The 25,819-nt window shown below is 50.0% G+C and overlaps 1 protein-coding gene across 1 annotated transcript; it reads left to right on the top strand.

Annotated features, from left to right (window-relative positions):
* Positions 1-1,447: 1,447 nt before the first annotated feature.
* LOC133354907 (flap endonuclease 1-like) lies at positions 1,448-23,752 on the top strand. Its single transcript, XM_061572090.1, has 13 exons — positions 1,448-1,804; positions 9,622-9,694; positions 10,433-10,535; positions 11,666-11,705; positions 13,394-13,425; positions 14,195-14,258; positions 16,161-16,243; positions 17,096-17,232; positions 17,712-17,772; positions 20,345-20,476; positions 20,927-21,084; positions 21,796-21,925; positions 22,622-23,752. The coding sequence occupies exons 1-13, from the start codon at positions 1,723-1,725 to the stop codon at positions 22,727-22,729; spliced, it is 1,203 nt and encodes a 400-aa protein (XP_061428074.1). The 5' UTR covers positions 1,448-1,722; the 3' UTR covers positions 22,730-23,752.
* The last annotated feature ends 2,067 nt before the right edge of the window (positions 23,753-25,819 follow it).

Genomic DNA, 25,819 nt, shown 5'->3' with positions numbered 1-25,819 from the left:
TATATTTCAACAAGGGTAAGTCTTTATTTGCAATTAGAGAGTCGGTACAGCTCCGCTGAACCCAGCCCAGCTGCACTCCGTCTTGGTCGTCTTCTTCCAGTCTTGCCTCAGCCTTGCGCCCTGAACTGAGTTCGGGCTCCACCTTATATACCCTCTTTAGGTACGCGTTTCACAAGGGGATATAGTCCCCACGAGTATGAGATTACTTTACATAGTTGTTGCTCAACGCTGTACACGGGCTCCAACTCAAAGGGGAGAATGGCGTCAGGACCAACAATGGCCCCTGCATTTTCCAGACATGGTTAACACAGGTTATCCCTGCGTCTAGTACCTCCTAGTACGCCGATTAAAGGGGAGCATCCATTTACATCACAACACACGAACACCGGTACATCCGCCGCAACTGCCGCTCCAGATCTCAAAGTCCATCAACCGGCACGCTCGCTCCAGCCCTGCTCCTCTCTGGCATCACTTGGATGACTCCCTCTGTGCCCCCCACCTCCTCCTCCTCTTCGTCAAGGTCTCTCGAGTGGCAATCTGAGGGAAGCCAGCCACGTGACGGACTTAGCTGGGAGAGCCACAAGTTGGTGGTCTTCGATTGTTGGCTCTGGGGTCTCTCCAAGGGAGAGAGGCCAGTCGACGCGTGCGGTGATTTCCGATTAGCCCCTGAGACTCCTGGGATGTGTAAGTCCCAGTCTGTCCGTCCGTCCGCTACGACGTGGCACAGCATCGCAGACAGCGTGCGGTTGAGCTGTCCCACCTGCCCATCGCGCTGGGGGTGGAATGGCGATGTTCGAATTTTTCTTTTTGCCTAGAATTTTGTTCGACGTAAAAAGTTTGGTTCGTCCGTAAACAGCGACAAATAACATCTACACTTTTGAGGGATGGTAAGTTTGTATTAAGTGCATCTACCCGCTCTTGCTTCCGCTTAGAAAAAAAAGTTAACATCGGGTACAAACCGTGCCTAAGTGCGGTAGGAAGCACAGAGAGAGAGATACGGGTGTTGACAAAGTTGCGGGTGGATCGCTGCATTGGTGGGTCGCGGGAGATGGTGACGGTGTGGAGCCTTCCATCCAGCAGCGGAATCGACGCTGGCTGCTTCTGAGCATGGTGCGACGCGAGTCGTAACGAATATAACAGTGTGGTACTTTAGCGATGAAGCTGAATTAAATAAAGTGTAATACCGACAATGAATGACATCCACACACCGTGTAACATTCACACACACACAGGCTCGCTCGCATTTCTCTCTGCGCGCTCAATGAAAACACGCGCACGGCAAAATCCCAAATGCGTGCAAGGGAGGGGGAGAAGAGTGCCTCCCGCAAGACCGCAACCGTTACATTGCTCGCCGCACCAACACCAGCGAAACGAGAGAATAAATATCCCTCGCTCCTCCACACGTGGCCACTGCTGCTACACCGCCGAGTGGCCGGGGATTTAAAGGGCGCTGCCGAGCAAGCAACGCGTGCGTGTGCTCGCTCACTCGCTCGCTGCTGCTGCTGCTTGCGGTGCACGCTCTGTTTAAAGGGACTCCAAGATCGCCATTTCGCGATTCGTGCACGAGCGCGGGGTGGCGAATCGATTCTGCTGCGCTGTGCGAGTCTCGATTGCACGACCGTTGCTAAAAACAAAAACTCAAAGACATCGTTTATCCCAAATCTCTCGATCCCCACCCCCCCGCTGCTCATTCAGCGTCGGAGAACTGGGTTCGACACGGAGATGGGGATTCTGAAGCTCACCGACCTGATCTCTGACGAGGCGGGCGCTGCCGTGCACTATAAGGTGCTCGAGGACTACCGAGGTAGGAGCGCACAGCTGGGAGGCATTTAAACCCCGCATGCACCCCACGCATACACACACTCGCGCGCGCACACGCACACGCGCACATACACTCGCACATACACACAAGCGCTCTAAGTAACATCAGCATCTGCAGCGGTGGTTAGCAGCAGAGCCGTGCAACATCATCGCCTTCATCAACATTATTGTTGAGCGTCGCCGTTGTTGTCATAAAAATAACCACCACCACCACCATCATCATCGGCACCATCAACGTCGCCCTGGTCTTTGTTATCACCGTTGTTATTGACGTCATCATCATTATGAGCGTCACCGTCGTCCTCGTTACCACCACCGTCGTCAATATCAACACTGGTCGTCATCGTCGTCATCATCATCACAGTTATCATCGTCATCATCATCATCACCACCGTCATCATCGTCGTCGTCATCATCGTCATCATCACCGTTATCATCGTCGTCGTCATCATCACCACCGTCATCATCACCACCGTCATCATCACGATCGTTGTCATCATCACCACCGTCGTCGTTATCATCACCACCACCGTCATCATCACCACCATCGTCGTCGTCATCATCATCACCACCGTCATCATCACCACCGTCGTCATCATCATCATCACCACCGTCGTCCTCATCATCATCACTGTCGTCATCGTCGTCATCATCATCACCACCGTCGTCATCATCATCACCGTCGTCATCATCATCGTCACCACCGTCATCATCACCGTCGTCATCACCGTCACCACCGTCGTCATCATCATCACCGTCGTCATCATCATCACCACCGTCATCATCATCATCACCACCGTCATCATCATCATCACCACCGTCGTAATCATCATCACCATCATCATCACCACCACCATCATCATCACCGTCGTCATCATCATCATCACCACCGTTGTCATCATCATCATCACCACCGTCGTCATCTGCGTGCATGCACGCGCGGGCGCGCAGGGAGCAATGGCCGTGATCGGCGTCCCGACATGAAATGTTGAAAAAAAACAACAAGGGGGCAGATTTGCATTTTCCCTGCTCGAGATGGCAGCCGGGGGGGGGGTCTGTCTCGGTGTGCGAGCGAGCGACTGTGACGATCAGAGAGACACCATCGGCAATCATCTCTTGTGGTGGTGGTGCCTGCTGTTTCGGGGAGAGGGATGCAAACGAGGCTGTTGCGAATGATGATTGTTGTTGCTGCTGTTGGTGTTGCTGCATGATATTGGAGGCGGGGTGGGAGGGAGGCTGCTCTTATTCGCTGCTGTGTGCGGGCTACATATATGTTACCGTATTAGCGGTCAGCTGTGTGGTGGTGTGTGTGGTCAGCTATTGAGTCGGGCGGTGTTTTTGTGTGTGTGAGCAATGTCGCTGGCTGTATTGCGAGCTGTTTTGTGAGCTATATATGTACTGCTAGTTTCCTGGGTTTTTTTTGCGAGCTACGTGTATGCTATGTGAAAGCTGTGCTGTATGTGTTTTTAGTCACCATCTCCGCTGTGCCGTGTTGTTGAGCGGTGTAACATTTTTTTCTGAGCTGTGCGCTGGCTGTGTGAGTAGCCGAGTGTTTTTTTTTGTGGGCTGTGCAGTTGGCGCTGTGCCATGTAGTGTTTTTTTTTGCCAGAGCTTTGTGCTGCAGTCGGCACTGTTATTTTTGCGAGGTGTGTACGTGTGTGTATGTGTACATGTGTACGTGTGTGTGTACACGTGTGTGTGTACGCGTGTGTGTGTACGTGTGTGTGTATACGTGTGTACGTGTGTGTGTGTACGTATGTGCACGTGTGTGTGTGTGTGTGTACGTGTGTGTACGTATGTGCACGTGTGTGTGTGTACGTGTGTGTATACGTGTGTGTGTACGTGTGTGTGTGTGGGGAGCGGTGGTAGTAGCGGTCAGCACGCTGCGCTACGAACCCGGTGACCCGAGTTCGATTCCCGCTCAAGGCCAACGTCAATGACGATTATCTGAACCGGTCCTGGACATCCCCTAGGTCGACTCGGCCTCAAATGAATACCTGGTACGGTGTGTAAACATCGACACTGGGGAGACAAAGGCGGCCGGGCTTGGTGCTGGCCACCCACCCACCCCCTCGTGTGCCGTGCCGGCCTTCATAGGTGCTCGCTAACAGCACTTGCCCCCACAGCCTGTTGAAGGCTACACGGGGGGGGCTCTTCTTTGTCTTTGTCGTGTTCCTCGCGCGAGTCGACGACTTCTTTGTGCGAGTTACGAGGCAAGAAGTCTGGCGAGCCGCGGCGTGTTTATTTGAGCCGCGCACTGGGAAATGTGCACACGCGCGCGTGTGTGTGTGTGTGTGAGCTATGTGTGTGTGTGTGAGCTGTGTGTGTGAGCTGTGTGGTGTGTGTGTGAGCTGTGTGTGTGTGTGCTGTGAGCTGTGTGTGTGTGCTATGAGCTGTGTGTGTGCTATGAGCTGTGTGTGTGAGTGCTCTGAGCTTGTGTGTGTGTGAGCTGTGTGTGTGCTATGAGCTGTGTGTGTGAGTTGTGTGTGTGTGAGCTATGTGTGTGTGAGCTATGTGTGTGTGTGAGCTGTGTGTGTGAGTTGTGTGTGTGCTGTGTGAGCTGTATGTGTGTGTGTGAGCTGTGTGTGTGCTATGAGCTGTGTGTGTGCTATGAGCTGTGTGTGTGTGTGAGCTATGTGCTAGGTGTGTGTGAGCTGTGTGTGTGTGCTGTGTGTGATTGTGCTGTGTGTGTGTGAGCTATGTGCTAGGTGTGTGTGTGTGTGAGCTGTGGGTGAGCTGTGTGTGAGTGCTATGTGTGTGTGCTGTGTTGTGCACCGTGGTGGAGCAGTAAGCCCGCTGCACTGAACCCAGCCACCCGAGTTCGATTACCGCTCACGGCCAACGCCATTGACGGTTATTTGAACCGTGTCCTGGGCATCCCCTAGGTCGACTCAGCCTCAAATGAGTACATGTGCGTAAACATCGCCACTAGCGAGACAAAGGCGGTCGGGCGTGGTATTGGCCACACACCCCCTCGCGTACACCATTCCGGTCTTTCGTCGGTGCTCGCTAACAGCACGTGCCCCAACAGTCTGTTCAGGCTACACGGGGGCGGGGGGGGGTCTTTGTCTTTGTGGTCGCTGCGGAGTCTGGGATTATTTCTCCTGGAATATTTCTCGGGGCCTCTTAAACCCAGCAGCCCAACCCCCCGCCCGCAAACACTGCTCCGACTGAAAAGGAACCCTCCCTGCTGAGCGCAATGCGTGTGAGCCGGGTGCGTGTTCGTTGTGTGTGTTGCTGTGAGAGCTATATGCGTGTCCGTGCTGTTGTGTGTGCGTGTGTGTGTGCGCGCGTGTGTGTGTGCGCGTGTGTGCGCTACGAACCCGGCCACCCGAGTTAGATTTCCTCGTTCACGGCCAATGCCAGTAACCCCCTCCCCCCTTCGTGTGCCGTTCCGGCCATCACAGGGGCTCGCTAACACGACTTGCCTCCAACAGTCTGTTAAGGCTATACAGGACATCTTTGTTTTTGTGGTGATGGTGGTGATGGGGGTGGTGGAAGCAGCAGCTGCTGCTGCTATTGTGCGAGCCGCACACGGCTCAGAGCCCCCCCACCACCCCCCCACCACCACCTAGCGGCCGGAGCGCGGCTGTGCCCATCCCGCGACGCGTCCTCGATTCACCCCAAGCCGTGATCGAGAGCCTCCCCGCCTCTCCCTCCCCTGCCTCCCTCCTCCCCCCACCAGCCGCACACACAGCTCCCCCCCCGTCTCCAACACTGCGGCTCAGGGGTCACGTTCGTGAACCAGGCAATGACCTCCCCCCCCCGGCCCTCTGCCGGCGGAGGGAGTGAACTATGAATGCCAAATGTCCACGTGACGCAGGTCGGAGAAGTGAAAGCGACGTCTTGCTCCGCAGCCGGAGCATTGAGGAAGGTGCCCTTCTTCTGTTTATATGTCCCTGAGACAGTGGGTGGAGATTCCACGTTCCTATGGTGGGGGTGAGTATATCCATTGAATAACCACCGTTTAACTCCCCCACAAAGTGTTCGGGGGATTGCAAAGGAGGGTACGATTGGCTGTCAACCAACCAACTCCATCAGGATTTGAACTCGCAACCTTGCAACGCTCCTGGCCGGTCTAGGGTGTGAAGCGAGTAAATAAAATCGGGGCAGTGCACGATGGATTATACACAGGGGTGATCCATTGTTAGATACCCCACTCATTTGTAATGGGATCTCTTTATTTTCTTCTCAGCAACCGCGAGAGTACTGTGACAGCGATGCATTCGTGCTTTACGGAGGAGGGAATGATCAGATCGAATGAATCGATGCAATGAGATTGGTGGAGAGACATGCACAGTGTGTGCGCATTTCTCCCTGCTATTGAGTGGGGCATCTATATATGGATCGCCCTGTGTGTGCGCACGATGGATGACTGATGTACATCCTAATGATGCTCTGGTGGGGGGATGATGAAACATGACATTTGTCTTGGCATCAAGTCGTCTATGCGTGTGGCTCGAAACGTTGAAAGATAAAAAAACACCTTTCCATCCATCAATCTCGTATTTAGGGATCGTCCATAAATGACGTCACGCGATCTTGGACGATTTTTTACCCCCCCCCCCCTCGTCACACGGCGTCACAAAAAGTTAGACCCCCCCCTCAAATATGACGTCACAAAGCTCTGCCCCCCGCCAAAAAAAAATAAAACATGCTTCAAATCGCTATAAACTATTGTCATTGTAGTACGTAATGAATGTGGCGCTGCACTCTGATGTTGTAGGAGAAAACATTTATTATAAAGTATATTTAATTAAGTAGAACGTGTTGCCTATATTTATTTAAAGTTGCGCATTTTGATGTGACGTCACATTTCTCAAACCCCCGCCCCCTCGTCACATATCGTCACAAATGTCTGACCCCCCCCCCCAGGTGCGTGACGTCATTTATGGACTGCCCCTAAACACTCATACAATGACAACCCTCATCATCAGTACACCGAATGAATTGCCTCCCGTAGAGTGTGACGCTGAAGCCGACAGAAAGCGGACGAAGCCCTTGCCATTGGCTACTAACAGGCGATACAATGAGGACGTTCCCACAGTTCTGGGGTCTGGTTTGCAAGGTCCATCCACTGCTGGATGAGTGGCTCCACTCGCCGTGCCGGACTACCACACGGCAGATCACAGCCACAGCGAGATGTTAATTATTTATATTTAACTGCATTAGAGTCATATTCTTGATTCTTTCGGTAAGGTCACGTAAGAAGGGAAACATTGAAATAAGAAAACATCTTTTTTATTTTATAAAATATTTTTGTTAATTTTATATATATTTTTCATTTTATAAAATAATAAATACATTTATTTTATGAAAATAATAAAAAATATTTTTATTATTTATAATAAAAAAAATATTTTTATTATTTTGTTTCGCTTCTACGTGACTTTACCGAAGGAACCAAGAATATGCATTAGAGTTGTTTTTTTTACGCTTAATGATGCAAATGGCGCCAACGTGCCGTCCAAAACTGAATTGACTCTGAGAGGCGTTGGGAGCCGTTGTCAAATAGAATGTGGCTCTTCTTTAGCGGCACTGCCCTCTGCTGTTCAACAACGTGGGGTGAACAGCAATGGTGCGGCTGCAGCTGAGACGCCGTGAGACGCTGCGAAATGCGTCGCAGCTCTAAAGCTCGCTGCAAATTAATGGCGATGCAGGAATGTTCCCTTTTACTTATTTATTTAAGCACTACTACGTCACGCGATTGTGGACGATTTTTGACCCCCCCCTTCGTCACACCGGCGTCACAAAAAGTCAGACCCCCCTCAAATATGACGTCACAAAGCTCTGCCCCACCCCCCCCCCCAAAAAAAATAAAAAAATGCTTTAAATCGCTTTAAACTATTGTCTTTGTAGTGCGTATTTAATGTGGCGCTGCACTCTGATGTTGTAAAAGAAAACATTAAAAAGTCTATTTAATAAAGTAGAACGTGTTGTCTATAGTTATTCCAAGTTGCGCATTTTGATGTGACGTCACATTTCTCAACCCCCTCCCCCTCGTCACACATCGTCACAAATGTCTGACCCCTCCCTCTAGGTGCGTGACGTCATTTATAGACGGCCTCAAAAACTAAAGTAAAATGTTAATAAATACGTGTGGTTCGATGTAAGCAAAGTATTTGTACCTACGCGCCCGTGCTTAAGTTGTGTTCTCGATGATTTACTTAAAAAAAAATCCGGCCACGTCTCGCGCCCCCAGAAAGGGCATCTCGTGCCCCCAGGGGGTGCAGCGTGCAGCCCCTGGCAGGAGGAAGAACCACCGCACTCACGAGATGATTGCAGAACAACTCTAGCCACAGGGGGAGGGGCTAGTCACTCTAGCCACAGGGGGAGGAGGGGGAGGGGCTAGTCACTCTAGCCCCAGGGGGAGGGGGAGGAGGGGCTAGTCACTCTAGCCCCAGGGGGAGGGGGAGGAGGGGCTAGTCACTCTAGCCCCAAGGGGAGGGGCTAGTCACTCTAGCCCCAGGGGGAGGGGGAGGGGCTAGTCACTCTAGCCCCAGGGGGGGGGGGGAGGGGCTAGTCACTCTAGCCCCAGGGGGAGTGGGAGGGGCTAGTCACTCTAGCACAGGGGGAGGAGGGGGAGGGGCTAGTCACTCTAGCCACAGGGGGAGGAGGGGGAGGGGCTAGTCACTCTAGCCCCAGGGGGAGGGGAGAGGGCTAGTCACTCTAGCCACAGGGGGAGGAGGGGGAGGGGCTAGTCACTCTAGCCACAGGGGAGGAGGGGGAGGGGCTAGTCACTCTAGCCCAGGGGGGGGGGGAGGGGGCTAGTCACTCTAGCCCCAGGGGGAGGGGGAGGGGCTAGTCACTCTAGCCCCAGGGGGAGGGGGGGGAGGGGCTAGTCACTCTAGCCCCAGGGGGAGGGGGAGGAGGGGGAGGTATTCTTAGGTGTTTTCGGTAAAGGATGGGGAGGGGCTAGTCACTCTAGCCCCAGGGGAGGGGGGGAGGGGAGGGGGGGGAGGGGCTAGTCACTCTAGCCCCAGGGGGAGGGGGAGGAGGGGGAGGGGCTAGTCACTCTAGCCCCAGGGGGAGGGGGGGGAGGGGCTAGTCACTCTAGCCCCAGGGGGAGGGGGAGGAGGGGGAGGGGCTAGTCACTCTAGCCCCAGGGGGAGGGGGAGGAGGGGCTAGTCACTCTAGCCACAGGGGGAGGGGCTAGTCACTCTAGCCCCAGGGGGAGGGGCTAGTCACTCTAGCCCCAGGGGGAGGGGCTAGTCACTCTAGCCCCAAGGGGAGGGGCTAGTCACTCTAGCCCCAGGGGAAGGAGGGGGAGGGGCTAGTCACTCTAGCCCCAGGGGTAGGAGGGGGAGGGGCTAGTCACTCTAGCCCCAGGGGGAGGAGGGGGAGGGGCTAGTCACTCTAGCCCCAGGGGTACGCGGCTCGGCTTCAGTGCGCCGCTTCGCGACGTTATTTATTGAGGATCTCCGTTTCGTATTCACCCACGGTGCATTGCGGCTCGTGAATTATTGAGTTGTTTTTTGTTTTTTAAACAGAGTTCGAAAAAATTGTCTCTCGTCCTTTCGGTTGTCGACCTCTGCACTCGCGACTGGAGCTGTGCACTTTTAAATCTCCATTGAAAACTCGCTTCTTTAGAACTGCCGTTTGTGTTGAGTTTGTTGTGCTTCCCCCACACCCCCGATTAGCAAAACTCCTCACAGATTGATTGAACAATCCATTGCGAGTACGGTTATCCTCTGACCACGTAGCACATGGCTTACGAAACGGTGTGCGTGTTTTCCGGAAGGTTGAGACTGACTGCGGCGCTCTGTCCACTCTCACCCCGCTTGTGCCGAACCCACGCAGATCGGCGCCTGGCTGTGGACGCTTCCATCTTCCTCCACCAGTTCGCCAGCAGCATGGGCTACATGCGGCACAGGTGCGCGCCCCGGGGCCATATCCTAAGTCCCATAGCAGACCCCAAAAGCAGATCCCAAAAGCAGATCCCAAAAGCAGATCCCAATTGCAGATCCTAAAAGCAGATCCCAATAGCAGACCACAAAAGCAGACCCCAATAGCAGATCCCAATAAAAGATCCCAAAAGCAGATCCCAATAGCAGACCCCAGTAGCAGACCCCAAAAGCAGATCCCAAAAGCAGATCTCAAAATCAGATCCCAATAGCAGACCCCAATAGCAGAACCCAAAATCAGATCCCAATTGCAGACCCTAATAGCAGATCCCAATACCAGACTCCAATAGCAGACCCCAAAAGCAGATCCCAAAAGCAGATCTCGATAACAGATCCCAATAGCAGATCACAATTTAATAACTCATCTCAGGTTCAATCTCTTGGCTCCATAGCAGATTTCAATGTATATCCCACAGCAGATCTCATAACTTGTGTAATAAAGTGTTGAGTTACGAATAACAGGTCCACCAGAAGACACTGAGGCATATCCCATAGCAGATCCCATCGCACGTCACACTAATCTGTCTTGTAGATCCAATAGCAGATCCTAGAGCAGTTCCCATCAATGGTGGCGTGGTAAGTCTTCTAGCAAGCGGACACAGTTATACATAACATTACAGTTCTACGTAACATCACAGTTCTATGTAACATTACAGTTCTATGTAACATTGCCGATGCCACTGACAGTGACTCCATCTGTTGTGCAGCCACCTGCTGGGCACGTTCTACCGCACGGTGGGACTCATGGAGCTGGGAATCCTCCCCATCTTCGTGTTCGATGGCCCCCCACCCATCCTCAAGGCTCCCCTGGTAAGGGCCGTCCGTGTGCGTCCGTGTGCGTCCGTGTGCGTACGTGTGCATACGTGTGTGTGCCTGTACATGTGTGACGGGGAGCGTTATTGTAGCGGTTAGCGCGGCGCACTATGAACCCGGCGACCCGACTTCGATCCCCGCTCACGGACAACACCAGTGATGATTATCTGAACCGGTCCTGGGCCTTTCCCTAGGTCGACTCAGCCTCAAATCAGTACCTGGTGTGGTGTGTAAACATCGCCACTGGGGAGACAAAGGCGGCCGGGCGTGGTGCTGGCCATCCACCCCCTCGTGTGACATGCCGGCCTTTATAGGTGCTACTCGCTAACAGCACTTGCCCCTACAGCCTGTTATGATTTACTGGCCTTTGCTAATCCAATGCTGGATGAAAGCATCCCTACACCTTTAGGCCATAGGGGTGGCTTGAACATACTTCACCATACTCGTCCGTGCTGGTTGGTGAAGTAGAAAGGAACCAAGATCAATTCAGAAAGTGTTTGGCACCGATGTGAGCCAGGGCTGGGAATCCAACTCAGGTCATCATATTGACAGTCCAGTGCACTGCTCCACACCGTATTCTGCAGTAAAATATAAATAATTTACAGCTGTTTCTCAATCCACTGGTGGATGAAGGCGATCCCATGCTGCATCAGGCTTGGGTTTTAGTTTAGCCGTGCATCGCCACATTGGTCAAAAGGGTTTGTGAAGGGGATTCCCAGGGACCGCTTCAAATATCACTCGCCACTGATCTTAGCCCTGACCAGGTATGGAAACTCAGGTTCACCAGGTTCGCAGTGCGATGCACTAGCCACTGCACCATCACTCTCTGCAAACTCGATGATATAAAATATTTGAGATGTTTCGAGCAAATATCACAGCACATACAAATAAATGTCTGCTGTGATTCTCTCATGCAAGTGAAGGCTATATTCTTGGTTCTTTCGGTAAAGTCACGTAGAAGGGAAATAATAAAATAATAAAAAATATATTATTTCCCTTCTACGTGATTTTACCGAAAGAACCAAGAATATGAATCCCTGCAGTCACGAAAGCTTTAAATCTAAATTCAAGCGAAGACTCGTGTGAACTGCGTCGTAACCGTGGATTCTGCCGCGTTTGTTTTTCAGCTGAAAAAGCGCGCAGCGGTGAGGCAAGTCGCCATCGAAGGTATTGATTGAAATAAAAAGAATTAAACAACTGCGATGCGAGCAGCTTCTCCATTTGTAATTCGGTCAAAGTCTCTCTCTTTTTGAACAACAGCTAATTGTCCCAAACATCATCAGGCTCCTATGATTTGTCGCTGTTGCTCCAAGGACAGTGTCTGTGACGAACGTGGTGCTGATCCTTTCGACTCGCGTAGCAGTGGAAGTACCCGTTGCTGCTGTTGTTGTTGAACACTACGGTACGTCACGTGATGCGGTACCTGGACATCTTGAGTCGAGCACCCCGACTCCTTTACAACAGCACTTTTAGAGAAGGTAAATGCGCAGCCCTGCAATTTGCTTTCTCATGCCACTGCTGGCAGAAGGGCTTCCATAACAGCAAAATAAAGAGGGCATTTTGTCTTCCCTTTCACGTTGATCAGACACGTTGGGATAGGTGGGAGTGACTGCACATTACTCCACTGCTCACGACCTGCCAATCGGCTAACTGTTGTCTTGTACCCAGCTCCATGCAACAATGCATTGTTAGGTGCACACGTGTGCATTGCGTTAAAACGGGATGGAGTTTGCGTTTTTCTCCCTGTTTTTTTGGGACGGCATGGTTGGAGTGGTGATGCTGCCTGTTGGAAGGCTGTGCTTTGCGGTTGACCTTTGCTTTTCGTCAATAAAGACTTGATTGTTGTTACCAGACCACGTACAGTTGGGAAGGTAACCAGTACGAAAAGAGACAATTACAGTAGACTCTCGATTATCCGCGTGCGGTTTATCCGATTTGCGCATTAACCACGTGTTGCACACTCGAAATGAAGGACGTGGGCAGGTGCTCCAAATCGAGGGCAAGCACATTTATTTATTGTAGTTAATATTAATCTTGTGAAGAACAGCACCGTCACTCTGTAAAATGCAACAACGCGCGTTACACGCAGCAATTCTTCCGAGACGCCATTAACTATGTGGCTGGTTTACACGTGCGGTTATTCATTAACCCTGCCAGCCACCTACAGGCCCGACTCGGTCACCACATGCTGCTGTACACACATGCATTGATGCACTGCACAGCACATCAGGACCTTCACAGAACCATACTTTACTCCCTTGCTGCACAAGGATATAATTAAAAGAGTGATCCATTCCTAATGTGCCACACACGTGCCTGACATTTTGACATAAATTAATAACCCGTGGACTTTCCCTTAAGCACAAATTAATCATCTAAAAACAGTGATAGATTGTTATTCATGGAAATGTGTATTACAAGTCACGTGCTAAAACCGAAAAAATATGTGCTCCGGTTAATCCGAAATCCACGTGATCGCCTCTCCAATACAGTAGTTCCATATCTTTATAACAATGGGCAGAGTTTGATTGATTTTGATTGGCGTGGCTCTGCTGTCCACTTAGTGGAAAGACTCTTCTGGTAGGCCGGAGCAGGGAAGTGATATTATTTTCACTGAGCACTGGCATCGATCAGTCGATGGTTAGTTTTTGGCACAGAGATCCGCGGCAAATTAAAATTTTTGTGTTATCCGCAATTTGGGATTATCCACAGCCGTGCTCTGCGTCGATTGCGCGGATAATTGACAGTCTGCTGTATTTGGTTTAAACATCAACAAACATTTATTTATCACTAAAGTGTCTTTGAGTTTGTAGAACGACTGTGAAAACTTTGTTCTTCTCTTTGTTTGTTTTCAGCTTTTCGGGCGGCCAAGGAGGCTGCAGCAAAGGTCGGTAGGCATTATCAAGTTCTTGCCTGGGTGTTTAGATCACTACTATCATCATCACTACCCAGTGCCGGATTAAGCTAGTGCGGGGCCTGTAGCATATATTGTTATAAAGGGGCCCAAAATAAATTAAAAACGCATATTAAACTCAAATTTGTAACTTGCATAGTAAAGTAATTCTATTTTTTCATTTGCTATACAGGCAGATAATACGACAAATCGCTAACCTTAAACACCCAGCCGTTCATAAAAGTTGAAGGCAGTATAGTACTATAGTAATATAAGAACCTTTTTGTGGCCTTGGGCACGGTGTAATGCAACTGGGGTGATCTTCTCCCGGGGCGGCGTGATGCGTTGCTACAAAATATAAACATTATGTCACTGACCAAGCCAAGAGCTCAGAATCTCTTTATCAAGAAAAAAAAAACTTTGGTGTAAATATAGTATTACACGTATCAATAATCGGTAATAATTATCATCAGCTTTGTCGATCCACTGCAGTTGACCAAGCAGATTCCGTGGTAGTAGTCTTCTGGTTGTTTGACCGTAATGCGCTGTGCTGCTCATCCCAAGTCAGTCAACCCATGGCACATGGGTCTGTCCCATGACCTGCCAGCCGGCTTTCAACACTTCTCGTGGCCTTAAAGTGCACCTAGCCTGGCACAAGCGCCGTGGTGACCTCACCGCCACTTAGTGGTTGTATTGCTCAGTGCCGTTTGGTGAAGGAGTGCGGATCCTGCCGGGTTCTGACCGCTGTCTCTCTCCGTCGCAGGCAAACGCCGAGGCCACCGATTCGCCAGTTCCGGCGGAGACTTCGACGACCCCAGGGTGGACCGGTGAGTAACGCGGCGGGGAACACGAGGAAACCAGTTACCCTTCACGTAGGCTTTCGCGACCACTATTGTCCATAACAGAGGTTTTTTTTCTCGGGTTAGATCACGTAAATATATAACTGTGTCGTTAAACCCTCCAACACCCGGCACAGCCATTTAGTGAGGTTTGTCACGTAAACGAAACATGCCAATTCGTTACACACCGGTGTGTTGAACTGCACGGTGGCCCGCGGAATGACGTCGATGCATGGCCCAATCCAGCGTGTTCACAGCGCCGGGCTCCGGTTGGCCCCTCCGCATAAACACGGTGCCCTGCATTTTACACGCAACCTTGAGGAATGCAACGGGAGTGGAAAACAGTGTCGGGTAGCTGTTGGACAGGGAGCTCTTGGTTCTGAGCATGTGGTGGAGAGGCAGCTGTTGTACAGATGGTGGCGTAGAAGAACCTGTAACAGGCCAAGAGGCAAAAAGTACCTCTGAGTTCTGCAAAGAGCCAAGTGTATATATATGTGTATATATAAGTGTGTATTTATATCTTTACAGTTTTCGGCACAGCAGAGGAGACATTCATTGTTCTTTGCTACTGTGATAGTGCGTTCTATAAACTAGTCAACTTTATTTTACCAGGTAATGCACACTGAGCTGTCTAGCTCTATTTTCAGAAGCGACCTGGCCACACATGATAGCTCAACGAAGTGGCTTGTCGCGTGGAAATTTATAGTAGCAGCCAAATACTCTCAACGCATGATTCTAAATATGGAGGTAAAAACCGGAGGACCTGGAGAAAAATCCACACTACCACGGGGAGAGACACTTGCAAACTCCAAATATACTGGCGTCAGGGTCGGGATCGAACCCATGACCTGTATGCCAGGCGAGGTAGTTAACATCTCGCCACCATGGCGCCCTACGTTATGCCCCTTTTATAGAGCCACATCTGGTGGATTAAAGAGACGCATGCGGCTTATGGAGACGCCAGTTGGCCACCGCTGCCGTAGAAGAAGAGTGCGAGCGCACTCATGGGATGGGGTTGGCACGCGCTTGGACAGAGACCGCTGGAAGAGCTTCTTGACATTACAGAATCGGGAAACATTCCCATTGTTCAATGTTCCCCACTGGTGTACGACGTCCTCGTTTCACGAGGTTTGCCGAGGCCTGAACGCTTTAGTCGTCTGGACGCGCTGGCTCTCGACTCTTCTCTGCGACGCATGCAGGCCGTGCCGGATTGCCCACTTTTTTTCCTTCTCCCTCAAAGGTCTCCTTGTCCGCTCCCCTCTTCTCCCCGATCGCTTGGTCAGCTCTCTCGTTATTTTTCTAAACTTATGCCTCAGAGAGGAGTAGAGTGCAACACGTCTTACATGTACTTTAACCGTAATCACGTTCATGTATTTTGGCAATTATGTAATTTTATCGCGAAAGCTCCGAGAAGAAAAAAGAATATTAACACCACGAAATATGTTAACACACATATGAATCATAACGATTCGCTATCATAACGGTGATGTAATGGACCTCTTCAGAAGTCGGGCACGTGAGCCATGCCCAGCGGTGGAGTGTGGTCAGCACGGGACCTGTTGCACGGAATGAAACAGGGCTCCTCCCCCCCTTCCTCTCCGATCTCCCCCCTCTTTGTAGCCTGGCGCCTGGGCTCCTCCTGCCCGCAGGCCTCGGGTGGCAGTTGCGCCGTCAGCGCATTCAATAGCCACGCCACTAAAACCCGCGCCCAACCGGCGTGCACCTGTCCTCGGGTGACCAGTGGGGGAAGACTCACGGGGGGGGGGGCAAATCTGAGATGGGTTCTGTGAAGAGGTGAGCGATGATCGCGCACCTGGAGGAGACGAGCGCGATGGAGGTTGTCACCTGGTTTGTCGTGATCGCTCGTTGCCCTCCGTGTGTGACGTGCAGAGCTCACCAGTGCCGAGAAGAGGGACACGTTTGAGCAGGAGTGCATGAGGATGCTGAAGCTCATGGGAGTGCCCGTCATTAAGGTAGACCACGCACTGGGGGTTTGCTCCACAAGTTGGCCCATGAGCCACAGCGGAATTCGCTACCACTCGAGGTTTAACAGCACACAGAGATGTGCAGCAGTGCATGTACAAAAGCTCTCAGCCTTATCCAGACCACCAGCTCAAAAGAACAGAATTTTTTTGTCTGAAAGTTTTTGTACATGCAATGCACACAATTGTGCTTCATTAAATCGGTTGGTTCCGGCCTTCACGAATTTTTCTCTTGTGATGCATTTTCTAGTGACTTACAAACTTTAATTACCACTAGAGGTAGCAAATATTTAGTGATACCAGTTTCTGTATGTGAATAATACAAGTGGATTATTTGATGACTTGTTTATTAAATAGGGTTATTGCACGTTTCACTCTTACTGGCAATTCAAAGATGTTGGCACAGCACTATTTTTGTCAGCTCAGGTGGTACCAAGAATTAAAATATTTAATCTGGGCGCTTGGACTAAGATTTGGTGCTCGGGGTGACCGGGTGGTGGTTCACAAGAACGCTGATGAGGAGTGAATCTAGGAATCTGCCCAGCTGTGATGCTTACACGTGGGAACCCTCGATCACTATCAAGACAAATGGACCACAATGCAGTTCTTCTGAACCGATGGTTTCCCATACAAGGCTGACAGCTTTTGACACACATAGTGCACGTGTTTGTGTGTTTCCTGAAACCTTTTGTTTTTTTGCCGGCGCTGATTTCTCTATTGTGATGGGCTTTCTTGTCATTTACAGATTTTAATTCTACGGTTGAAATATTTTAATGTTGCATGCGACCTGAGCTGTGGTCCCGTCTGCTAAATCTCTTCTCTCTGTCTCCCGGCCCGGCACAGGCCAAGAGCGAGGCGGAGGCCACGTGCGCGGCGCTAGTGCTCGCTGGGAAGGCGTATGCGGTGGCCACCGAGGACATGGATGCGCTGCCCTTCGGCACGCCGGTGCTCGTGCGTGGCCTCAAGATTCACAACAACCCGTAAGAGCGAACGCAGGTCGCGTGACACCCCCTCATCGTCGTCACCGGCGCTGCGACGCGTCTCTCACCCACGCGGCGCGCGAGGCAGCGGCGGTCTTCCTCGTAGCGACTGGGATGTTTTTTGTTTCACCACTTTCTAACTCCGGTTTGAAGTCTTGGCTGAATTAGGTTTTGGCCGTCCGTCTTTAACTTGCAGGACATTATAACTCTTTGTACAGATGATCCAATGTACATGGAAGTTTAGTTTAAAGTTGTCCATCAGTTAGGGACTTGCCCTCTAGAAAACTGTCCATATTAAATAGATGGTTGTCCAAAACTTGCACACAGTTCGGTGATAAAATGGCATAAAATACTTGCATTGGCATCCGTATACTGCTAAGAGATCCGAGGACAAACGCGTGTTGGAAAACGCTAGAGAATCCACACATACGTGCGATTCTTCTTCATTGTTTTGGTGATCTCTCTATTCTTGTGCACAGGACTCTCAAAGAAATTTGCCTGTCGGAGGTGCTCGCCGGTCTGAAGCTGACGCAAGAAGAGGTGGGATTCTACACACAGAAGCGGGGTTAACCGCGCACGCTAATATAGTACAAAGAGAGATGCTGCTGCTGCGGTGTAATTGTAATGGGTTCAATCGAGGCGCACACTAGAACTTGGAGGCAACATGTTTTATTAACTAACATCACAAACTCTTAACACTAACGGGATAACGACATAGGGTGGTAACCCATCTGTCCTATACTTAACTCTATACACTTGGGGGAAATGGCTAATTACACTCTGGACGGGACAACTACTACATCGGACCAGGACAGCCAATGCGCTGCCTGGTCCACGTGTGCGACACCCAGAGATCGAGGATCACGACCACGAAGGTTTCTTCCCAGCCAGGACCAACCCCGGTCGCCCCCGGGACTCGGCTTTTATCCTCTGCGGGGTGGCCAGGCCCCGCCCTTGGCCACGCCCCTTTCCCAGATCCTTCGTGAGGGTTCAGGATCCACCTCACGTGTTCCTCTCACCCTTACCCTGGTCCTCGTTACCACCTCATCTGGTCACGTGCCCCCTCGTGTTTACCCAGCCTCTTCCCTGGTATGCCCATCCGGTGCCAGGGAGAAGCTCCGCCCATACAGTACCGCTCACACTGTACTGTCACTACACTACAGTGCCGTCACCAATGACACCACACACACAGTACCGCTCACATCATCAATGACACTACACAATGGTTAGAAAACTGGACTTGAAATCTGGAGGTCGCTGGGTTGATTCGACCTCACGGCGTGGCACTTGAAAAAAAGTTGCAAGTTTCTTAACTCACCTCCCCCCCCCCCCCAGCGCCTCTTTCCACCCAGCTGGGTAAATTTCTTCACCACAGACAATAGGTTGCGAGATGTTAACGACCTCGCCTGGTATACAGGAGGTTGTGGGTTCTAAACAAACCCTGACACCTGCTGTATATTTGGAGTTTGCATGTTCTCCCCATGGTGGCGTGAATTTTTCCTCCTGTTTTTCCCTCCATATTTAGAATCAACATGCGCTTAGAGAAGTTGGCTGTTCTAAATTTCCACACGATGACAAGCCACTTAATGTAGCTATCGTTTGTGGTGGCCAGATCGCTTCTGAAAAAAATAGCTACGTAGCTCAGTGGGGCCTTACCTGCTTAAATAAAATAAAAGTGTAATAGTTTATTTTAATCTGGCCAGCATGGAAGAGAAGGCCAATTACTGTTCAGAGTTTCTAGGACTCTCTAGAGCTCCCTCTATTGGAGAATATTCTGTCAGCAGTGGCGTGGAAGCCAAGCTGTTGCACGGAAGCACCTTTTTACCACTTCACTTTTCTCTTTCTTTCCCCCCACCAAACTTCTGGAAAGCATCCCTTAGATTAAAGATCGTGTCAGTGTGCATGTCACGCTTGCTGGGGGCGGGGGGTGGGGAATGGCTCGTCTCGCTGTTGCGTCTCAGGTGGTGGCGCGTTTAATATTCTCCTCCGTTCACGCAGCCCAGGCCCCAGGTTCTTTTTAAAGACAGCTCAGGGGAGCAGAGGGATCAGCACACTCACTTTAATTGGGCCTCATCGTGCGTGACGGAAGAGCTTTACGTGGAAGGTTACAGTGATGCCTGTTGTCTGTTTGGCGATGAATTTGGCAGGAGGGTTCATGGCCAAAAAAGCAGCGGGGGTTATCCACCCCAATGTAAATGGATTTATCTGCCAGCAGGGGTGTTTGAATGTCGCCGGACCGTGGGTTTGATGGGGAAATTACAGGTGGAGGTTTGTCGCCCGCGTCGTTAATAGCGAATCGGCGTAACGCGTGGTGCGTTTAGAGATTGTGAACTGTCAGGCTAAAAAGAATCTTCCGAAATCGTGAAAAACCCCTCAACATTGGTTAATATCAAGCAATGTGTCTAAGTCAGCGAGCGTAGAGAGGCCGCAGGGGTAGAATGGTGTCTATTTGTGTGCTGTAAAGAAGCGGCACTGCCCAAAATCTCACATTTCAAACCTTTCTTTTAAAGCTGCAGTGGTAGTATTTGGAGACGTGTTGAATGTTTATGTTACGTGTGCTTGTGCACCACTGCCAATGCAGCTATGTCACCAAGTATATATTTTTTGCAATCATATTTTGTTCACTTCCAAATACAATAGGCTCACTTATTCTCTGTCTCATTGATGCATGCCTTTAAATGTGTTAATGTACATAAAAAAAAAATTCCCTCCAAATTTAATCCAAATCGTGTTATTGGCATCACGTCAATGAAACAAAGAATCTATTCATAGCTCTCGCAGATCAGTGCAACCATTCATGTTAGGAAATGGTCCGCAGATGCGGATATCACAGACCTTCCTCTGAGATCACTTCTAGTTACCGCTGGTCCACACAGTAGGGGACAGCACTTTCCCGCCTGCCCTGTAACCAAATTGTATTTATTTCTAAGACCTGGAATTAAATAAAATTATGCAGGAATTGGTGACCGAGCTGAGATCATCAACTCACTGCACGAGAGAACTCGAGTTGTAATCACAGGTGGCCGAAACCTGGGTCCGAACCAGGCCACCGCCTGGGCTAACGGCGTACGCGTGTCCTGTGCTTGCACCGTGTGTTCCCTGCGTTGTGCAGTTCATTGACCTTTGCATCCTGCTGGGCTGTGACTATTGCGAGTCCATCACTGGCATGGGCCCTAAGAAGGCCCTGCCCCTCATCAGGAAGTACCACAGCATTGAGGGCATCCTGAAGCACCTGGATACCAAGGTGAGACGAGGGCTCGCGACAAACACCGGCCAACGTGGTGGTGGTGTAGCACGCCGAGAGACAGAAAGACGAACAAACGGATTCGAGAACGCAAATCATGTCAGTGAGTGGGCAGGAAATGCCTTGGCTAGGTGGGCATGACTAACAATGGAGCGGCAGTAAAGTAAAAAAAGCAAGCTGAAAAAACTAAATGCGTACCCAATACAAGTGGTGTATATTACTTATTGGAGATCACACGCAACAGCAGCAGTCGCAGCATCGACCCCCTCCTGCAAAACACTCGGCAGGAGCCTCCTGAAAAAAGTGTCTTGAGACTCAGTGAGATTTTCTGCAGAAATTGCCGAGTAATAACACAACAGTGTAACGCAACCACAGAGGTGCGTTGCAGTGCGATTGCGTTTGGCCGATTCTGACAGGACAACGGGCGGTGACTTTGTCGGTGCATTGCAGAAGTTTACTGTGCCCACCGCTTGGGACTTCAAGGGAGCCCGTGAACTCTTCAAGAACCCGTCCGTGTGTCTGGAGGGGGTTCCCGAGAGCCTGGTGGCCTCTACTCCGGACGAGGAGGGCCTGGTGCAGTTCCTCGCGGTGGAGAAGCATGTCATCAAGTGAGGCCTTCCTTCTTGTTCTTTTTGCGACCTCACGCTTTTCCGACCAACGCGTCGGCGCCGTTTATCTGCCTCGAATGGGCTGCAGGGTGGGGGGGGGGAGTCACGTTGGCGCTCGTAAAGGCGATTCAATATGAATGGAAGCTTAGCGTCAAGTTGTGTTGCAACTGGGGACTTACCCCAGAGAAAACCGGCCACATTCATTGAGGTAATAGTCCCCAAAAACTGGGCAATAAGATTTAAATAATTTGTCTTGGTGTTTTTGTTGACGTCATTGCGTGACATCATCTCCCAACGTAACACATCATATGCCACGTGACATCGTCGTATACATTTTAATCTTCGAATTTAAATGATCGCTTTGACTGTCATGTGATGAACAGCATTGCAAAGCATTGTAGGATGCTGTTGGCATGAATAACGTTATATAAAATGAAAGCATTATTATCAGTATTACTCTGCAGCAGGGTGGATGGGAAAGTGCTGCCACTTGCAGGGATCTCAGAAATAGTTCTGCGATATCTGCTTTCATGGGCCTTCATGTTGTGAGAGAGCTCCAAATGGATCACGTATCTCATGACATGACAGTGATTGCACAATCAGGATCGAACTGGAATAACAAAAAAGCTCTCGTCGCGATGCTGTATAAAGCTAAAACAGGATCTTTGTGTGTGTGCGTGCTCGCGCGTGCGTGCGCATCACGGAGCGCAGGGAGGATCGCATCCGCAAGGGTGTGGAGCGACTGAGGTTTTACTCGCAGGCGACCAAGCAGAAGAGGATTGACAGCATCTTCAAATCCAGCAAGCGGCAGCGGAAGGCGGAACAAGCGGAGGAGGATGCGGTAGCGAGAGCACCCATCGCGACCCCACAGCTGTCAACCCACACGCTTTACCCCGAATTCTTGTGCAGGGAAATTCAGTTTCCAGTTCCATACGGCGTACAGCCGTTTCAATACGGGCATATATATATATTTGTCTGTTTGTGTTTCCCCCTTGCGATGGGACTTTGTAGGATGAACGTTGAGATTTATAAGGGCACGGGGTGACCACTAAGGTCTGAATTGGTCTGTAACAAGGTAGGGCACTGATAAGGCGTTGACAGGGATGTGACCCCGCTCACCCACGTGGAGCTATTCCCGGTCGCCATTGGGACGCTGCACAACGTGGGGGTCCCAAACAATCGGACGAGAGGGTCAAGAGGGGCAATCGGCGATGCTGGGCACAGGAGTGGGATGACAGTCCGAATCCTCGATCCTTCTCTCTTTGCTGTCCAATTCACGTGACTTGTTCACACGCTATCTAAATAAAATAGATTCAAGTTAATCTGACATTTGTGCAGAAATTTGGTGCCAAGACATTTAGTGATTCTTAATCTCTTCTGACATTCTTATAATTAACGGAAAAAGCTCTTTTCATTCGAGTTATTTACAATAATTCGAGGTACATACTGTCCGTCTCGAATCGCTTTCACTGGCATCGTTATTTAGTCAATTTCCGCTGTGCACGTGGCTCACTTGCGACGCTCCCTCTTGTCGCAGGCGGGCGGGAAGATGGGAAAACTGGAGGATGCGGAGGAAGTCGACGACGAGAAGGAGGAAGATACTGGGCCACCACTGCCCATCAACTCTCCGGCCTGCGTTCTGTAACGCACCCCCGCAGCACTGAGGCCACTCCGCCACCACTCTCATTCCTGTAGTGACAGTAGTGCACATCGAGGGCGGCTGTGACCTTCCTTTAGAAGAAGGGAGGAGCACAACGCTTGGGGTTTAGTGATGTGCGGGTAGTGGGTGAGTGGTAGTGGTGGTGGTAGGGAGAGAAGGATAGGTGCTGGTTCTCGTGCGGTCAGCATCTGGGGGTTAGTGGTTGGTATCGGTTCGTTGGGCTGGGGTCGTGGAGCAGAGTTGAGTCGGAGGTGAGGACAACGAAAAAAAGTGATTTGATATTTTTTTCTCCATTTGAAGAAAACAACGGAACATTTGTTTTGCCTTAATGACACTATTGTCATTAACTCTTACAATAGGGTTTTTAGTAGTTTATGGATGGAAACTCCATGAATTCTGGAATGATTTGCATCAATATTCCATGATTTCTGGGAATATTTACATGGAATTCCATCATTTATGGAATAATTATATGGACATTTCCAAATTTCTGCAATAATTTCGATCGAGATTGAACCTTTCCTGGGATGAGTTGTAAACATATTCCATAATTTATGGAATACTTGAAAAAAACAGCAACCAGCATGTTCTTTCGACGTGACCACTTGTTTGTCCGTCTCTCCCACCCAGCCAGCAAAACGTTATCTGATAACGAGAGCCTTGTTTCTCACAACCTTTTTCTTCGCTACTCTGCACTGTATATCGAGATGAATCTCTATTTCTCACGTTGTCTCTGTCTGTGTCTCTCTTCATGCCCCCTCTTCTCCCTCCCCCTCAATATTCCTCTCCCCCCTCCACTATGTCTCACTTCCCTCCCCCCTGTCTCCCTCCCTGTATCTCTCTCTACTCTCACTCTCGCTCTCCTTATTCCCACATCTCCCTTTCCTCTCTTGCCTCTCCCTAATATTCCCTCCCACTGCTTGTTGCTATACCTCACTCTCTCTTTCCATTTTGCTCTATTACCTCCCTCCCTCCCTCCCTCCCTCCCTCCCTCCCTCCCTCCCTCCCTCCCTCCCTCCCTCCCTCCCTCCCTCCCTCCCTCCCTCCCTCCCTCCCTCTATCTCTCTCCCCTATCACATGGGGTGGAGGGTGGGTGGGGGAGCGTTACGCCAGCGAGATTCACAAACCTGGCTCAACGCTGGGGAATACGGGCGACGGTCATACAGATACGCTTGGTGATGTCACCACCGTGCACATGCACTTGTGCACCAGACAGAAATCCAGCCAGGCAGCCATGAATCCAGCCAGCAAAACTTTTTTAAAAATAATATAGTATGGTTTCAGGATTTCCGGAATCATTTTAAAAGAATCTCTATCATTCCTGGAATAGTTTATATAGGAATTTCATCGTTCCTGGGCATATTTTTTAAAGGAAATTCCATCATTCTTGGAATAATTATCACGATTACTGTCATTCCTGAAATAATTTTAATGGCCACTGTCATTCAGGGAATAATTTTCACTGAAATTTCATAATTCCTCGAATGATATGGAAACATTGTTATTCCTGGAATAATTTAATGGAAACTTCAGCATTCCCGGAATCACTTTTGGAATGAAAAATCCATTATTCCTGGAATAATTTTTTAATGGGAACATTGCCCTTCCTGGAAATGTTTTTATGAAAAGTCCTTCATTTTGGAATAATTTTTAAATGAAATGTTATTATTCTTGGAATAATTTTAATGGAATCTCCAGCATTCTTGTAATAACGTTTGTGACATTTTAATCTAAAGCCCTCACCTCTGAGGTCCAAAACCATACGGCTCAAGTCCGGCAGTACTGGTCACATAGCTCACTGCTGCGACCAGCCCCGGAACTAAGATCGCGACTCAATCGAGTCGCGATCTCGGGCTCCCGAGTTGTGATCATGAGATTGATAGTGCATATATTTTTACTCTAAAGTCCATGATACACTCAAACGCTTTGAGGGCAATAGCACTCTCTACATGCTGGAGTGAAACGTCCTGACATCATGCCGAACATTACGTGGTAAAATCCGAAAAAACTACGCAGTGGTGATTTTAGGTCAATCGTGGGTGACATTCAACATAGGTGATAATTTTCTCAAATTTGGACAAATTTGATCACCGCTTTCCATTGCAGGCAACTTGGATGGCAATTTCCATTCGGCTTGTAGCCAGAATTCACATGACTTCCCATGGTTGTATGCTGCCTAGGTCTGTATGTATGTATGTAGAACTTCTTTCGCACCGTACATAGCCAACCGTGCTAGTAGGAGGTGCAGGGGAATTAAAACAAACCAAACACGAAAAGGAGTTCAATCAATGATTCGAAAACAGACTTTTAAACAATCTCTTTTCTTGTTGGTTAGACAGAACTCCGGCACTCCATGCCATTTCCTTTCCGAGTTGCCAGTCACTCATAGTACAAGGGAGGCTGAGACAATTGCCCTACACTGGCCCCAGTGTATCATGCCTAAGGCTAAGATTTTGGCATGGTAGCCGTTGATAACATTCACGGAATGATAATGGGATTAGCTCGGACGGCTCACCCGTTACCCCTGACGTACGACACTTTCGAAAGGAAAGAAAGGGAGCGTGTAACCCAATGTATTTCCGCATTTTCCGAGATTTCACGGACTATCTTAAAAGTCACGATTTTCGAGAACCAAAATCACAGCCTAAATTGCGGCGTTTAGAAAGCGGAGGCTGTTGAAGCAGAGAGGTTGGGCTGCCGGGGGCCGTGAGTGTTTGGAGGCGACTGTGCCTTGTGGCAGGGTGAGAGGACATCTTTAGCCTGACATTGGCTTTGCAGCCAGGCCTCCCGTCTCTCGTGCAGCCATGAAAATTGAGAACCAAATCATTTGTCGAGATGTAAAACCCTCACTAAGCACTTGCTCATGTAGATGCTCTTAACGTCAGTTTGCGGCAGGACTCTTTAATGAAAGGAGCATCCTACGGGAATTAGACTTTTTCGGTAGAGAATGCAGGGTGACCATGAAGATTTCATCTGTTATGAAATATACATATATAAATTTATACAGCAGTTTGAACTGTGCGGTTGAATATTATCCCATACAAACTTGAGCGGTCTTCAAGGTGACTCTGCAGA

The sequence above is a fragment of the Lethenteron reissneri genome, chromosome 49, assembly GCF_015708825.2.
Source record: "Lethenteron reissneri isolate LAM-NWPU_2019-01 chromosome 49, ASM1570882v1, whole genome shotgun sequence".
Classification (NCBI taxonomy): Eukaryota; Metazoa; Chordata; class Hyperoartia; order Petromyzontiformes; family Petromyzontidae; genus Lethenteron; species Lethenteron reissneri.
Note: the sequence above shows the minus strand (reverse complement) of the source record. Positions and strands in the feature narration are given on the sequence as shown.

What these genes read in the sequence shown, in the direction of transcription:
- LOC133354907 (XM_061572090.1), top strand. Translation starts at nt 1,723, where the DNA reads ATGGGGATTCTGAAGCTCACCGACCTGATCTCTGACGAGGCGGGCGCT. An exon ending in GAGGCAAGTCGCCATCGAAG is followed by an intron (nt 11,706 to 13,393) that starts GTATTGATTGAA and finishes GTTTGTTTTCAG; the next exon opens with CTTTTCGGGCGGCCAAGGAG. An exon ending in TGAAGCTGACGCAAGAAGAG is followed by an intron (nt 17,773 to 20,344) that starts GTGGGATTCTAC and finishes TGCGTTGTGCAG; the next exon opens with TTCATTGACCTTTGCATCCT.